Raw genomic sequence first — 15973 nt, forward strand, 5'->3', positions numbered from 1 at the left:
TTATATGCAACCTCAAATGCTAATTTCGTGTATCCACCATAAATACTGAACTTAATACTCTCTTTAATACTTTTTGTGCCCTGAAAATTTTCAGAATTCCAAAAGACAGTATTGAAATCAAGCTTTGTTTGATCCTCTTTAAATGCCTTCTGATAATAGATAAATAAATTGCTTCTTGGAAAATGAGATTTTTTACTTCAAATCTGGACTACTCGAAATAAAATGCCCTTAGTCTTATTAATTAGTTAATTAATAATATTTTAAAACAATTTCTTAAACAGTAGGAACGTTCTAGAAGTTGGAGGGGGCAAAGTGAAACCAAAAGGGGTCTGGAGAATGGTTTTTAATTTTTAATGGAGTGTAGATTCTCCGAATGCATGTGTACTTTTTAGTACTATGTAAATTGGCGGGAAAATACTGAAATTTAAACACAGTTGAGATTCTATAAACTGTATATGCTTTCAAAATGATAATTTGAGACTTTTGAAGATTTCAACTGACCAAAGAGTTGGAGGGGGCAATAACATTAGTTGCCCCTCCCAGCCAAATTCTAGGGAGGGGCATTGCCCCCCCCCTGCCCCTCCCGGTTCCTACGCCCCTTAAATCGGTAAGTTAAATCGTTTGATTTAAATCACATAAAAATAATTGGATTTAATTTACGGGTTAAATCAAATATGTTCAAAATAATTTAATTTAAATCTTAATTTATGGGTTAAATCAAATGTTTAAAATAATTTTAAATCTTAATTTACGGGTTAAATTATAATTTAAAACAATTTCAAATAAATATTTTAAAATATTGTTATTTTACTATATAAAACGTCAGAGGGCAATTTATTTCGAGCAGTCCAGAGTGAAGATAATGAAAATAATTTTCTTCAGTCGGAGGAAATCTTTTTAATTTATTCTTTCATTATAAGACGGTACTTAAATTTGATTTTACTACATTTATATTTAAACTAAGTCAATTTAAATAAATTATGTACTTTAAATCGATAATTTCAAAAAATTACTTAACTTATTTCAATGGACAAAAGTGACCAAAAAGCTTTGTTAACAATTTTATTCAAAGCCAACTAAGTAATTAGATGAAATTAAATTTAATTTATATTAAATTAATTTTTCTTAAAATTAATAATATTAATCAGCTGGCTAATACCCAAGGCCCCACCTTAGGCCCAAGTCATATAAAGACTTATAATACCTTTAAACAGGTGGCAAAGTTACAACGCGTAGGCTGGTTAGAGTGCCATTGTGTAAAAGGGGAAGTTAATAATAATCAAATCAAAAAAGTTTAAAAAAGTCTATTTTTTGAAAAAATTTAAATGAAAATTTAACTCTGAATATTAATTTATTTGCAAAGGGAAACGAATTTGAAGTGTCGCCAAGCCTTACCGGAGACGGCCGAGTTGGGGGAGGACAACACACTGATGGGAAAATTTGATGGTCTGTAAAATAAGATAGTGTTTCGTTATATTTACTATAAATGTGTTTTGTAATTTGAATTTAGGCGAGGTCGTTTGCGAGCCTCCCAATAACAACCTGAGCCGATACGAAGGGACGTTACACTTCGAAAGCAAAACGTTCCCCCTCGACAATGATAAGGTGCTTTTACGAGGTTGTGTTTTGCGAAACACCAAATGGTGCTACGGTTTGGTCATCTTCGCTGGTAAAGATACCAAACTCATGCAAAATAGCGGCAAAACTATATTCAAGCGCACAAGTTTGGATCGGCTGCTCAACTTCCTCATCATAGGGGTACACCACTCTTCATTTATAAATCTTCGTTTAATGCTGAAGATGGAGCTACATATCATTAGGGGCCTTGCTAGGTCTCAAGTGTTAATTGCAACGTGCCACCGAGCGTGCGTCGTGCGCCGTTATCAAAAAGATTAGCGGAAAAGCCCCTAGTGTTGCGCAACTCCATCTTCAGTATAGACTGAGTAAATATCTTCCTCGTTAGTGACACCAGAAGTTTATATAACCTTTCTCATAAGTATGTCAGTTACCTATCTTTCAAGTGTTAAAATGAGGTCTGATATAACGTAACAACGGTTCCAAATTTTCATTGGTCAAAAATTATCTTGCAATGTGAATCATTGAACCTAAACCTAACCTAATTTAATCAAAATCACACGAAAACAAGCCTAGCCATAAGTTCGCGATTTTCGTGGAAATAAACTAGATAACGTAATCCATTGCAATTGGGAACTGTTGCGAAGTTCAGTCGCTTCTCTAATACGTGCTATTTGCGTCGTCGTTATAGTGAGCGCGTTCAGGAAGCTGCGATTATTTGATTTCTAAACATAAATACCAGCTATTTCATCTGGAAACTGACACTTCATTTAACATAATTCTAGACTTATGGTTGTCGAATTACTGCACTTTTTAATGAAATTTCGTGTTCTTTCCAGATTGTGTGTTTTTTATTTAGCATGTGCCTTTTCTGCACGATCGCGTGCGGAGTTTGGGAAACAGTAACGGGGAAAAACTTTCGCGAGTATCTGCCTTGGGACTCTCTGGTGCCTGACCAACCCACGAAGGGAGCTACGGTCATCGCTGTACTGGTATTTTTCTCATACGCTATTGTTATGAATACCGTTGTGCCCATTTCACTCTATGTTAGGTGAGGAAGAAGAACATTATTTATTACCGCTCCGAAGTAAATGAACCGAAGTACTCCACGAGCGATGCTTTACGTGTCAAGAATGTAATCATTTATAAATGTCCCTAACCATTTATACTTCGACAGAATGACTATGTTGAGATGATTTTTAGCGTTGCACCCAAGTACGCTCGTTGCTCTAAAAAGAAATCACCCTAGTGGGCCCAGTATCATTGGTGTTTCGACGCGATTTAAGCGCACGCCGGTGTCCAACTTGACCATGATTGCGCGCGGGTCGTCGCAAAATAGTCATTCTTCCTAAGTATAAACATCATGTCACTTTTGGTATAAATCATTACATTCTTACCGTGTTCAAGGCTTTCTCCCCCCTATCCACGTTATAGACTGCCATCGCGAGACGCACTTGTTTCAGGGTCATTTAAATGGGGTAGGGAAAAGGGCAGTGCCGTATGTATCAAACCGTGGCGGGGCCCCTAGGCTTGGGGCTTCTTTGGGTCCCTCAACTTCCCCTTGTGATTCGTGTGCCCCTAGGCTTTAGGACAGAATTTGTATTTATACTAGTCATTTTCAAGTAAGGCTTAAGACCAAAGCGATAGGGGTCAGCAATGTTGTAAAGTAATTTTTTAAATGCCGTTTTTGTTTTTATTTAACGCCTATTTAAATGTGGTTGTATTTTTTTTTAAAGAGATAATAAGTTCTATTTATGATGACTCACCTAATTTGGCAATTCTTCCACCTAATTTAACAGAATCTAGCCATAGCTCTTGGTAGCAGTCGATTTTCCAATGTGCATTATACTAGCTTTACCTCCTTTTTTCTTCGGTTCATTTACTGCTTTACCCAAAACTGATTCAAATAGATTTTATAATTTTAAATTTAATCTTGTGACAGTGTTGAAGTCATTCGATTCTGCCACAGTTTGTGGATCAATTGGGATGAAAAAATGTACTATGCGCCGAAGGATACTCCTGCCCGAGCCAGAACAACCACCTTGAACGAAGAGCTTGGGCAAATTGAATATGTATTTTCCGATAAGACGGGCACTTTGACTCAGAATATAATGACCTTCAACAAGTGTACCATCAACGGAAAATACTATGGAGAAATCTTCGACGAAGTGACCGGCGAGCCGTTGGAAATTACCGAGGAAATGAGAAGCGTAGATTTCAGCGATAACCCCGTTTATGAGCCCAAATTTAAATTTTACGATCAGGCGCTCTACGACGAAGTGAAGAAGGGTGACCCGGAAGTACATCGTTTCTTCAAACTGCTTGCCCTTTGCCACACCGTCATGTCCGAAGAAAAGGAAGGACGTTTAGAATATCAAGCACAATCTCCAGATGAGGAAGCCTTAACATCCGCAGCCAGGAATTTTGGTTTTGTTTTTAGGGTATGAACACTTCTTTCAGGATCTTTTAATGGAGACTTCATTGTGCGCTTGCATGTTTGTAGCAAGTCGTTCGTCAGTTTTATCTATGTTGGTACCCCAAACTACATATAAGATATTATGGAAAACAATTATGTTAAGGTACCAATGTACTTATTTTCTCCTTCTTTTTTTAATTTATTTTATTTTGTTTTTTAAATTATTAATATTCTAATATTAACCAATTTCTGTAATATATTGTAGTGTACAGCCTGTATTCAGTTTACCATAGTGTACAATCTAAAAATCATTAGCAATTGATAAATGGATTTTCCAATATTATGTACTCCCTATCCCCACATCAGGAGGCAACTACATTTGGCAGGGATAGGCCCGTGCTATGACCTCTTCATAAAAAGATCACGCTTCTTACTTGGAACTTGGAAGAAAAAACTACTTATATTTAATTGATTTAAACTCACTTTTTACAGTTTCGCACCCCCTCAACAGTCACAATTGAAGTTATGGGACAGAGGGAAGATTACGAACTTTTAGCTATTCTTGACTTTAATAATGTTAGAAAAAGGATGTCGGTATGTTGAGAGTCTCTAAGTTGAATACTGTTAAAAGCACCATTTATTATAATTATTACGACGTTGCAGGTGATACTTAGACGAGATGGGAAAATTAAACTTTATTGTAAAGGAGCCGATTCGGTGATATTTGAAAGAATCCATCCCGATTGTGCCGAGACCAAAGTCACAATGGTGGAACATTTAAATGTAAGATTTCACAGTGATAAATTTACATCCCAATAATTGCCATTGTTTTATCACTCAGAAATTCGCTGGTGAAGGCTTACGCACACTTTGTTTGGCTGAAAAAGATATTGATGAACATGTCTTTGAAAGTTGGAAAGTAAAACTACATGAGGCCTCGTACGTACATCAGGAAATTTTTTTGCAATGACAGATTGGGAATGTAGAAAATGTAATATTTTACAGAACGACATTAGACAATCGAGAAGAGAAAGTGAACGAAATCTACGAAGAAATTGAAAAAGAGCTCTATTTAATCGGAGCGTCTGCCATCGAAGATAAGCTACAAGATGGAGTTCCTCAAGCGATCGCTAACCTAGCCCTAGCTGGCATTAAACTCTGGGTGTTAACCGGCGACAAACAAGAAACTGCCATAAATATCGGCTATTCCTGCCAACTGTTGACAGATGACATGGTGGATATATTTATCGTCGACGCCTATGAAGAGGAAGAAGTCTTGAAACAGCTGTCTACGTTCCGGGAGAATATCTCCAGCGTCTTGGCTTCAACCAAAGGAGCCCCTGACTGTTCGGTCATAACATTCACCGACGACTATGAATATCCAAATACGGACAATGTCCCCAGCAACACGGAAGGTCAAAACTTTGGCGGTTTCGCGTTGGTTGTGAACGGTCACTCTCTCGTACACGCTCTTACCCCTCAAATGGAGGAACTCTTCTTAGACGTGGCCTCGAATTGCAAAGCCGTTATTTGCTGTCGAGTGACCCCTTTGCAAAAAGCCCTCGTGGTTGAATTGGTCAAGAAGCACAAGAAAGCCGTCACTTTAGCCATTGGCGACGGCGCCAATGACGTTAGCATGATTAAAGCTGCGCATATTGGAGTTGGAATTAGTGGTCAGGAAGGGATGCAAGCAGTCCTGGCCAGCGATTTCTCGTTGGCGCAATTTCGTTTCTTAGAGAGACTCCTGCTGGTACATGGCCGGTGGTCTTACCTGAGAATGTCCAAGTTTTTACGGTACTTCTTTTACAAGAACTTTGCCTTCACTCTTTGCCATTTCTGGTTTGCCTTCTTCTGCGGGTTCTCTGCGCAGGTATGTTCATTGATAATATTGTAAGTGGCGGCTCTGGTGTAGTAATTCAATGTCTTGATAGATTTATTTGTTAGCAACCATTTTGATGACTCGATAGATGTAGTTGTTAGCGGCCATTTTTATGACTTAATACGTGGAAGCTGTTAGCAGGCATTTTGATGACTTGATATGTGAAGTTGTTAGAGGCCATTTTAAGATAGTGTATTGCAAAATCTAACGGGTCATGTGCGTGTCTCTTTAAAAGCTCTATCATACAAGTGCTTATTACATTGAGCGTCTTTTGATCAATGCTGTTTAAAATTTTGTCGTAACTTATATAAATGCGTTTATGATGGTTTATTACCATAATTTCAGCTAGATAAGCAGCACTCGCCATAGGCGTAAATTGATAATTAGTTCTCGTGGGTACATTTGATGGCACGCGTAAACTGGGTACTTTTTGTCAGAGCGCGAAAATTCCCAATCGACCTAATTGGTGGGTAATAACTTAAAAAAAATTCTCGATGACACTACCTATACTTTTGGTGTAATATGGAAAAGCATACCAGGGTTTTTTTTTGGAGCCGCCACTTGTTATAAGTATGGGTGGGGTAACATATAAGTGTTTATTACAGACACTCTACGACCCAGCCTTCATATCTTTCTACAATGTTTTCTATACATCTTTGCCTGTCTTGGCCCTAGGGGTGTTTGACCAGGTAAATTAATCAACTTAAGAATATTTACTTAATTAATCTAACAATTGTGTACTTCTGTCACCAGGATGTAAATGACAAGAACTCCATAACCTACCCCAAACTGTACATGCCAGGTCACTTAAACTTGTTATTCAACAAACTGGAGTTTTTAAAGAGTGTGGCGCATGGTATTGTGACATCGTTCCTCCTGTTCTTCATCCCGTACGGCGCCTTCACTAACAGCGTCGACTTAAACGGGATCAATCTTGATGGTCATCAACTTTTTGGAACTGTTGTGTCTACTATCTTGGTTTTGGTCGTTACTGCTCAGGTTTGTCTCTTGTTCATACATATAATATTAAATGTTTTGGAAGACCCTACTTTTAATATCACTCAAATACGCTGTTTTGTTTATGGTGATTTAGGATTTTACTCCTAAGCCTAACATTTGAGGATTTAAATTAAATTTTTTATAATATTTTTATTAATTTTGTTTTATAAATTGTTGTGATTTTTTAAAAACATATAAAATTTTATTCAATTTTTATTATAATTTTATAATGTTAGGTTTAGTAGTAAACCCTTTATACCGCCCGCCTTGTTTGTATATCTATTGAGATTTTGTTTATATTGAAAGTACTGTCTTTACAACCGTTTCACATTTCTCGTATTTCGACTCTAATAGTCGCTTCATATTTGTTAATAACTTTTCTATAGATTGCTTTGGACACCGCGTATTGGACATTATTCAATCACATTGTAATCTGGGGCAGTGTTGGATTCTATTTCGCAATGACGCTTTTCATCAACTCCGATTTTATTGGCAACTCCTATATGGGTTCATTAAGAATGACCCTTAGCTCGGGCCAATTTTGGTTTACAACGTTCCTGACTTTGGTGGTGCTGTTGGTACCCATCGGAGCCATTCGATTCTACCACGTTGATGTGTATCCGACGCTTTCTGATCGTGTCCGCTTGAAGCAGCGCCGATCACGACTCAGGAGCCGTCCCTCTGAACCTCAACTTCGTACGCATAGTGTCCGACGCAGTAGCCGCAGGTCACTGCGCTCAGGCTACGCTTTCGCCCACCAAGAAGGTTTCGGTCGATTGATCATGAGCGGGAAAATTATGAAGAAAAGCAAATCGGGGAATTTCGGGAACAATTTGCAACCCCCGTTACCAGGATTGATAAATTTTAGCCCTCGAGCTACTTCTCGAGATAACAGAACTAGTCCGTCTACTGTTGAGGTGTAACCGAAAGATATTGGGTTGTCTATTTCGTAACAAAGTATTTTTGGGTGACTACCGTAAAGATAAAAAGAACTGTCCCACCTGGTTAATTTTTTATTATATGTATAGATCATTGAAACCTCATCCTACGCCAGTAACCCCCTCCTTCAATTAAATGCTAACTCTATCATTTTTGATAGATATATCGTTAGATTATATAATAGAATTTCTTCTCTGTTAACGGAGAGAAGTGACCATTGTGATAACTAATTAGTTACCAATCAAATTGTATGAATATTTGACACTTAATTTTAAATACGACCAATGATTTTAAAGTGTTTGGTGAAAGCGTTCGGTGAAATTATATTTTAACGTCTAGCATTATGTGAAAAAAAACTGAAACTAGGTTGTATACAAATGTAGTTGAGACTGCCTCTGTCTCGCTAGATTAACGGTTTTGGTTCATTTATTTAATTTTCCATCGAAACTGCACAATATTTTCGTGCTTAAGAGTATTACTTTTAATTTTAAAACAAAAATCTTACAAATTTTCACATTTCCGTCGACTATATATATTGTATTAAAAACTCCTATTGCCTTTCTAATTGATGAAGGGAACGATGAAAATTTGCATGATTTGTCGAAGACTTAAATTTTAGTCACTATTTTTTAACCATGTTATATATATTAAGATTCCAAGTTTGAATTGAAAACCAAAAATAAAAGAATTCAGGAAGGTAGCTTCGTAGTATAAGTGTCTTCTAACGTTGAAAGCCTTAAACGCTACTGCCTTTACATTTTGTGGTCTGTGGGCTTAGGGAAATCGGAAATATATCGTCATTTAAACACGCTCATTATTTTGCTTTTATTAATTTTTTTTGTATTGAATAATAGACAGCCAATTCTCTATGCACACAATTTTTATTTTATAAAATAAAAGTTAACAAAAAAATCAAAAAAAATCAAAAGCACGGTGCTTAATGTTTTATTTTTTACATAGAGGATCAAGCGAAATTTATGATTTTTACAAAATCATAATTTATTCCATATTTAATTTGTCAACAATAACCTTTGGCAATATTTAAAAAAAAAAAGATATATATATTTTTCAGTTGCGGATCGTCAGCACAGTTCCATCCAATTTAATTGTTTATATATAAAGAAATTTAGTGACAAATATATCTAAATAAAAATTATCCTAGGTACTATACCAAGCCTAATAGAAATTCGAGAAGAAAAATTGTACCTGACATATCACTCGTAGCGTAAAAAAACATATTTGAATAACTTTAAAGAGAAAAACTACAGAAAATTATTAAAAATATATCAAATCTTGTATAAAATTTGTGAAATGGTAGATAAAAATGTATTCCTCGTGAGCAAAATACTTCATTTTCTTATCATTTTATAAATTACTTATCTTTCATTTGGTAATAGGTTTTTAAAGTTGATACCGTCCTTTTTAATTTGAGAAATGTAAAAAAATATCAATGTTGTAAAACTGTATGCCTTAAATATAGTTTTATCAGTTAAAAAAAAATGTATATTCCATCTTTGCGTTTTGTCTCGTTAAGGTAGATAAACTAAAACGGAAACTAGAGGAATTTCCTAATAGAATTTTATCAGTTTTTATTCAATCTTAAATCAGCGAGCTGGATTAGAATCTGGTTCAAATCGTGTCCAGTTGAGATGATATTGAAATTCCTATCTGGTGCCTAGCTGGACTTCATGAGGGTTTCAATATATATTCTATGCAGATTACCCGTTAATTTTTAAATATGGTCTTGGAAAAGTTTTGTTAAAATAAGGGGCTGGAAAGTTATTTCAAAAATTAAATTTAAAACTGCTCGGCACCCATAGATGCTGGTTAACCCTAAAAAAATTGTGCCGCCTTATTGGTTTAGGCCTTAGATCCACGTGCTATTTAGTGGTAGAAGAATAAATATTTCGATAAAAAACAAGAACCACACAGTTTGCCCTAAGACTGTTGTGTATTGATGTCTGCCTTACAATTTGTATTTTTGCCTTATTAGCGCATTTGTACAACTTGTTTGTGCACCAAGTAGTTTTCCTGGCAGGAAACTTAGGGTTTGTTAACAAATGTCGGTCTTTTGATATCACTAACCAGTTCCTTAGCTACCAACGTCTCAGGAAGTAATTAATATAGTTATCAGAAAATTTTAATTACAGCTTGTAATTGTCTAGATTTAGTTTGTTTCCCCTTGTTGATGTGTAAACTTAATGGGTAATTGTAATATTAATTGAAATTTTAATCACCAAAACAAAGCTTCCGTGGGTTTAATATGACTAAAATTTGTAAAATAAAATTATTTTTTCCCTTAAATGTATAAAGAAAAGGTTGAAAAATTAGCGCGAAAGGGTTGTTAATCAGTGAGGTAGTAAATGCATTTAAATTTAAATAATCCACAATTTGCCCGCATCTTCAGAAGTGCTCGGCCAAGAGCAGTAAATTTCCCCTTGAGAGCCCCTGCTGTAATAAAACTGCACTTTTACTATTACTATTAGAAATTGTATATTTATATTCCTAAATAATATAAATATGTAATTTTACATGTCACGGTTTAACAATTTGTAGCGCGGTATTTGATAAAATATGCGAAATGTTTTTTGGGTATTTTTGCTGAAGGTTATTTAAAATACATTGATAATAAGAGCGTATTTTACCAGTATTTATATAATTTTATTTCTGGATAATAAAAGAAAATAATCATGTGTCGATAATCGGATGAAAAATGGGTTGAAACTGTGATTCCTTTGAAATTAAAATAGGGGGAAAAACGTTTTGAAAATACTAATATGTCAATTTGTTAAGTAGTAATAGTTGCAACTAATTAATATTAACATTTAAGTGGTAAATAATTAGGAAAAATAGTTCTATTCCTAAATATAGGATTGCGTATTTTACGACGTAAAACCTACGTATTTTACAAGTCTTTTTAGAAATCGTTAAGATTAACTGAATCGGGGGTCTTATTGTAGCCAGTTTAAGAAAATTGTATTAATAAAGCAATTGTCATTTTTTATAATAAATTAAACTAGTTTTTATTCAAAATCACGCAAAAATACACATGATTTGAAGGACGTTCACACCTGCGCATTCAAAACGAGCTACCTGATGTACTTCTCGGGGCTATAATGTAAACTGAAAAGTATAATTGACGGCTTTTAAAATTCATTTTGGGCGTGAAAATACTTCTACATGTTATGGTCAATAAAGCACGCAAAGATGAAGGCTGTGTGCCCAAGACATGTACCTGTAGTGTCGCCCATTTCGTGATTTTAATTTTTTTTTAAAGTTTTCTTAGTTTTAAAAGGATATTTTTCTTGTTTAAGTGGTCCAAAACATTTTCGGTTGCCATGGCAAAGCGAATGGGTAGTGCAACTTCTCCTTTTGGGAAATTTCATATCTCATATAGGTCTACATTAAGCCGGACTTTGAAGAATATAGACAATTAACACCTCGGGTACTCTCCTTTATGTACATTCATTTTCGTAAAGTTGTAAGTTCTGATGTAAGGGATGTACATAATTAGTTCTATTTTGTTCGTCGCGTACCCATTTTACCCAAAAATTGCACCACTTGCTTAAAAAAAATTAAATAATCCACGTGGACGGATTTGAAAAAATTGCGGTGGATGGGCCTCCATAATTTGGGGGGGGGGGGGGGGGCTCCAAATGGTTGGCTTACCTCCACAAAATTCCTGTGGCGCCACTACTGGGTGGAAGCTAGGAGCAACAAACACAACACCCCACACAAGGCGAACGCAACCCGTCAAAAGTCGTGCATTTTCTTGTGTACGTTTTTCATTGGCTAGACGCTTTAGCACCTGCTACCGTCGGAAGGGGAAAATTCGGAAATTGTCTCCCCCCCCCCCCGCCCGTAAAACGTCCAGCGTAAAGGCTCGTGACGCTCGCCCAATGAAATTTGTACACAACCCTTCGTTAGCGTGTTTAAAGGCTAGCTGCGTTCTCCTTGTGTCTGTTGCTCCTAGGTGGAAGGAGGTTGTTATTAGGATCAAAGTGTAATATAAATGAAATGGATTTAAATTTCAAGTTTAACTCGTTATACCATAAGTAACATAATGACAACAAGTATGATTAAGAATTGATTTTCAGAGCTATTGCGCAATCTACGTTTAGTTCTCAGCACAGAGCCACCTAGTGTCTAAATATGTCTAAAGCGAAATATACTCTTACCAAGGACGATAACACGCTACTTAGTTCGAGTACCAGTCCAAGTCGGAGCTTGGTGAGAAGGTCAGTGTCGAAAATAAGCATTTAAACAATAGGTTACAATAGCACTGGTAGCGTCATACTTATTGTTATTACGTTACTTAACATTGAGTAAATTTTGAGGCTAAGTACCTGAGACCACAGTTCGAATTTCAAAATTTGGATTTCGTAGTGACCTATAGGACGGGCCCTCAATGGGTTAGAGTGTGGCTTTATCGGGGAGTCGGGGTCCGGCTCTTGTAACCCATAAGGGCGGTGGCACACTGGGATATGTTAGCTCCGATCAAACAGTCCTATCTCCACCTCCGACTTCGGTCAGGTTTGGGCTGGATACTGAGCCTCGGCTCAGGCTAACGGAGAGGGTCCGTGCAAACTGGCCGCCTCGGTGGATTGGTAGCCTACTGTGGGGCGGCGGGCCACCGTATGAGGGCACGGCGGTCCTGTTTTCCGGCCTTTTGGAGTCACACCAGGATCTCCGGTGCCAGCTGTGCCGACTGTTTACCTACGTAGGTAGGGTGTCGGCTGGAGTTGCTATAGCATCCACTCTTAATCCCACTGCTGTGTGCGAAGTGGGGATTGGTCCACCCATTGCTGAACCTTCTGCGGGGTTCTACTACCCATGCTGGATTTGTCACCTATCCGGGCTGTGGACGCTGGCGTAGGGCACTATGATGATAGGCCTCCGGTGGTATGGTCTCTGTTACTAGGTACAAAGGCCTATAAATTCTGACACACTGACCTATAGGACTTGGCCAGTTCGCGTTTCGTCTTGGTTCAGATTTGAAGGTTAATTTAGCGATATTTGATAAGAGCACGTTGAGACCAATCGAATGATACCAATATCAGGTCATATCAATTTTCAAGGTCACCGGAAGTGACGTCACGTGTTTCGTATTTCCGGAAAGCCCCCACTTTGACCCGTAAGACAAACAGTTCTTTGTTACAAATCACTAACCTAATTAAAAAATACCTCGACCCATCGTGTACCTTATCACGTGCTTATTTTGTCATGGGCTCTTGGACTAAGCAGATCACTTCCTTGATTATTAGGACACCCATCACATGACTAAATAATTATTAAATATAGTTAAAAATGAAATATTTAGCTTTGGTTGTACACAAATAAAAATTATTAATTCATTATTAAATTTTAAATCATGATTATTACTATAGGACACCCTGCAACAGAGTGACCTGCATCTCGGGCAACCACTTTAATAGCCGCCGCCAGTTCCGTTAATTTAGTTTGCTTAAAATTCATTGACATTTTTAGCAACTAGGAAAAATCTAAGATGACCATCAGCCGCGTTGAAATTGAATCTCACAGATTTAGTTATGAATGTGGTGCGGGTTCTAGGTGAATTTTCAATTATTTCACTAGATAAAAGATAATTTTAATCTCGGAAATCGGGTCCTAATAGTGAGAGTGCAGGCTGATAAATTGTTCGGAATTGGTATACAGCCATGGAAATTGGTATACACGTGCCTTGAGCTATACTCTCGACTACCTAATTTTAATTTTCCAAAAAAACCTACTGGAAAAAAGTTTATAAGGAAAAACCCCGCTTGTTGCCGAAGCCCCGAGCATCTTCGTTTGTAAGTCTTTTTAAAATAATGTATTCTAAGCTATATACAGGGTGTCTTTATTTGATCGGCCCAGGCATTTTGCTCAAAAACTATACCTTCTAGAAATGTGAAATTTTCGGAATGTACTCTCTCGGTGGAGATCGTTGTTATTTGCGAATTTCAGAAAAATCGTGAAATTTTTCACGGTTTTAGAATTTGTAGTTTTTGAACGCTAGGTGGTAGACAAAAAGTTTCAATGAGTAAGTTGTAGAGCATAATCGAAAACCTTTAATGGAGTTGGTGTTGTCAAAATCGTACATTTTGTCACTGAAATAATAGGTCATGAAAAATAACAAGTTGGTACTACCCAAATGTTTTTACGCTTCATGTTATTGTAATGATTGTCTGTGAAAAAGAACATGTTTTGAGCCAAATCATTGTTTTACCTTTACAAATAGACGGTAAAATAAATTCCAACGGCTTCCCAGCCTCTGAAGGGTTTTTGAATTTGGGGGTACGAAAAAAGGGGAAATGTTTCGTGACAGCATGGCTGCCAGCCTCCCCGCTTCGCGACTTTAATTGTCACTGAAATCATTTCAACCGTTTTTCACGTCTATTACGATTGATCTCAGTTAATAATTTGTATTTTAATTTAAAGAATTCAAGTTATAGGTAAATTTACAGTTAAACAACCATTTTGTAAAGCTTTTATTCCCGAAATATAACGGTCAGTTTACTTAGATGGCACCACGTGCTCTACGAAGAATCACGATTTAGATATTTGTTACTCAGCGACAGTTAAAAATTGGTCTCTGCGCATACTCCAATACCAACCAATCCGGTGTTCCCTCCCTGGCTAGTGTCCAGTTTTTAAGTGGAAATGACGGTTTAAAATTCCACCCCCATTTATTTTACCGTCTATTAAGTGTTAGAACAAGTGCAATTTTATAAGGAATTACAGTAGGACCCCAAACACGTTCTCTAGGGACAAAATGTTGGTGTTTTTTTATTAAACAAGAAAAAGTAGTTTTAGGGTCTACAAAATGTCTAATTTATGCCAACTGAATTTCCGAAAGTTTTTTTTTGCACTTATAATTCGTTTAAAATGTGGGTCCGTTTTAGTAAAATTTCACTTGTTCTAACACTTATTTTGTAATGGTAAAACAATGATTTGGCTCAAAACATGTTCTTTTTCACAGACAATCATTACAATAACATGAAGCGTAAAAACATTTGGGTAGTACCAACTTGTTATTTTTCATGACCTATTATTTCAGTGACAAAATGTACGACTTTGACCACACCAACTCCATAAAAGGTTTTCGAGTATGCTCTACACCTTACTCATTGAAACTTTTCGTCTACCTCCTAGCGTTCAAAAACTACAAATTCTAAAACCGTGAAAAATTTCATGATTTTTCTGAAATTCACAAATAACAACGATCTCCACCGAGAGAGTACATTCCGAAAATTTCACATTTCTAGAAGATATAGTTTTTGAGCAAAATGCCTGGGCCGATCAAATGAAGACATCCTGTATACATATATAATGGGAATATAATGCATTTTTAATTTCTATGAAAGAACAATTGTGCAGTTTCTTCAAGAACATTGCCCTTGACTTAGGCCTTAGCGAATCCGAAGTCGAAAGAAATGTGGTTTTCATTTTAAAATAATTAAATTTGAAAAATTATTTAAAATGTGACTAAACAGAAAAAAATTATTAACAAATAAAATTTTTCTAAAATAGCTAATTTGAATATAAATTTTATAAAATAAAATACAATAAATAATATTTTAGTTATTGGGTATCATTCGAGGAAATTATTTAAGTAAGTGAGAATCAATTGAGCGATTTCAAAATTACGTTTTTGCGCGTGACAGTACCTTTACATTGTGAGGTATAACCGGCATATTTATCTGTTTTATACCCTAACATGGCGGCGTATTTTCACGCGCAAAATGAATTTTAAGATCCACCAATAACAGCACCGCATCGGCTTTAAAAATAACTATTAGCAAAAGTAGCATAAGACCCAAAAGCGTGTCAGAACGGTATAGTAGTTAATGAGAGTTTGTCGCAAAGTAAAAAGGGAAACGAAGGGGGTCGGAAAACACGTCATCAAAATCGAGGTACTCCAGCGCCGCCGAGTGAGGCGTTTTAGAACGTACATGTATGTCTAAGCAAGGATCCTAAATTACCTCTAAGGGCGAGTAAATCGAAGAGAGAAAATCACGCCAGAATATAGACTAAATATAATGTTGCTAGTACTATTTTAACTAGTAGGTTATGTAGTCTATAGTTTCACTAGAAATTTTAATAGGCGTGAAGGTACAGCTGACACACTTTTGGGTCTTATGCTACTTTTGCTATTAGGATGGTAC

General features: G+C 36.4%; 1 protein-coding gene across 3 annotated transcripts in view; it reads left to right on the forward strand.

The window, feature by feature from the left end:
- Positions 1-10436, forward strand: part of ATP8B (ATPase phospholipid transporting 8B) — a 122657-nt gene extending 112221 nt beyond the window's left edge. For all 3 annotated transcript variants that reach the window (XM_090164115.1, XM_090164116.1, XM_090164114.1), the window contains exons 8-18: positions 1364-1446; positions 1511-1758; positions 2415-2626; positions 3518-4016; positions 4484-4585; positions 4655-4774; positions 4833-4930; positions 4997-5861; positions 6476-6559; positions 6624-6869; positions 7256-10436. In XM_090164115.1, coding sequence (XP_090020241.1) covers positions 1364-1446; positions 1511-1758; positions 2415-2626; positions 3518-4016; positions 4484-4585; positions 4655-4774; positions 4833-4930; positions 4997-5861; positions 6476-6559; positions 6624-6869; positions 7256-7792 — 3094 coding nt within the window. In that variant the 3' untranslated portion in view covers positions 7793-10436. The remainder of the gene's footprint in view (positions 1-1363; positions 1447-1510; positions 1759-2414; positions 2627-3517; positions 4017-4483; positions 4586-4654; positions 4775-4832; positions 4931-4996; positions 5862-6475; positions 6560-6623; positions 6870-7255) is intronic.
- The last annotated feature ends 5537 nt before the right edge of the window (positions 10437-15973 follow it).

The sequence above is a fragment of the Leiobunum rupestre genome, chromosome 11 (assembly GCF_980474605.1).
Source record: "Leiobunum rupestre chromosome 11, qqLeiRupe1.1.hap1, whole genome shotgun sequence".
Lineage (NCBI taxonomy): Eukaryota > Metazoa > Arthropoda > Arachnida > Opiliones > Sclerosomatidae > Leiobunum > Leiobunum rupestre.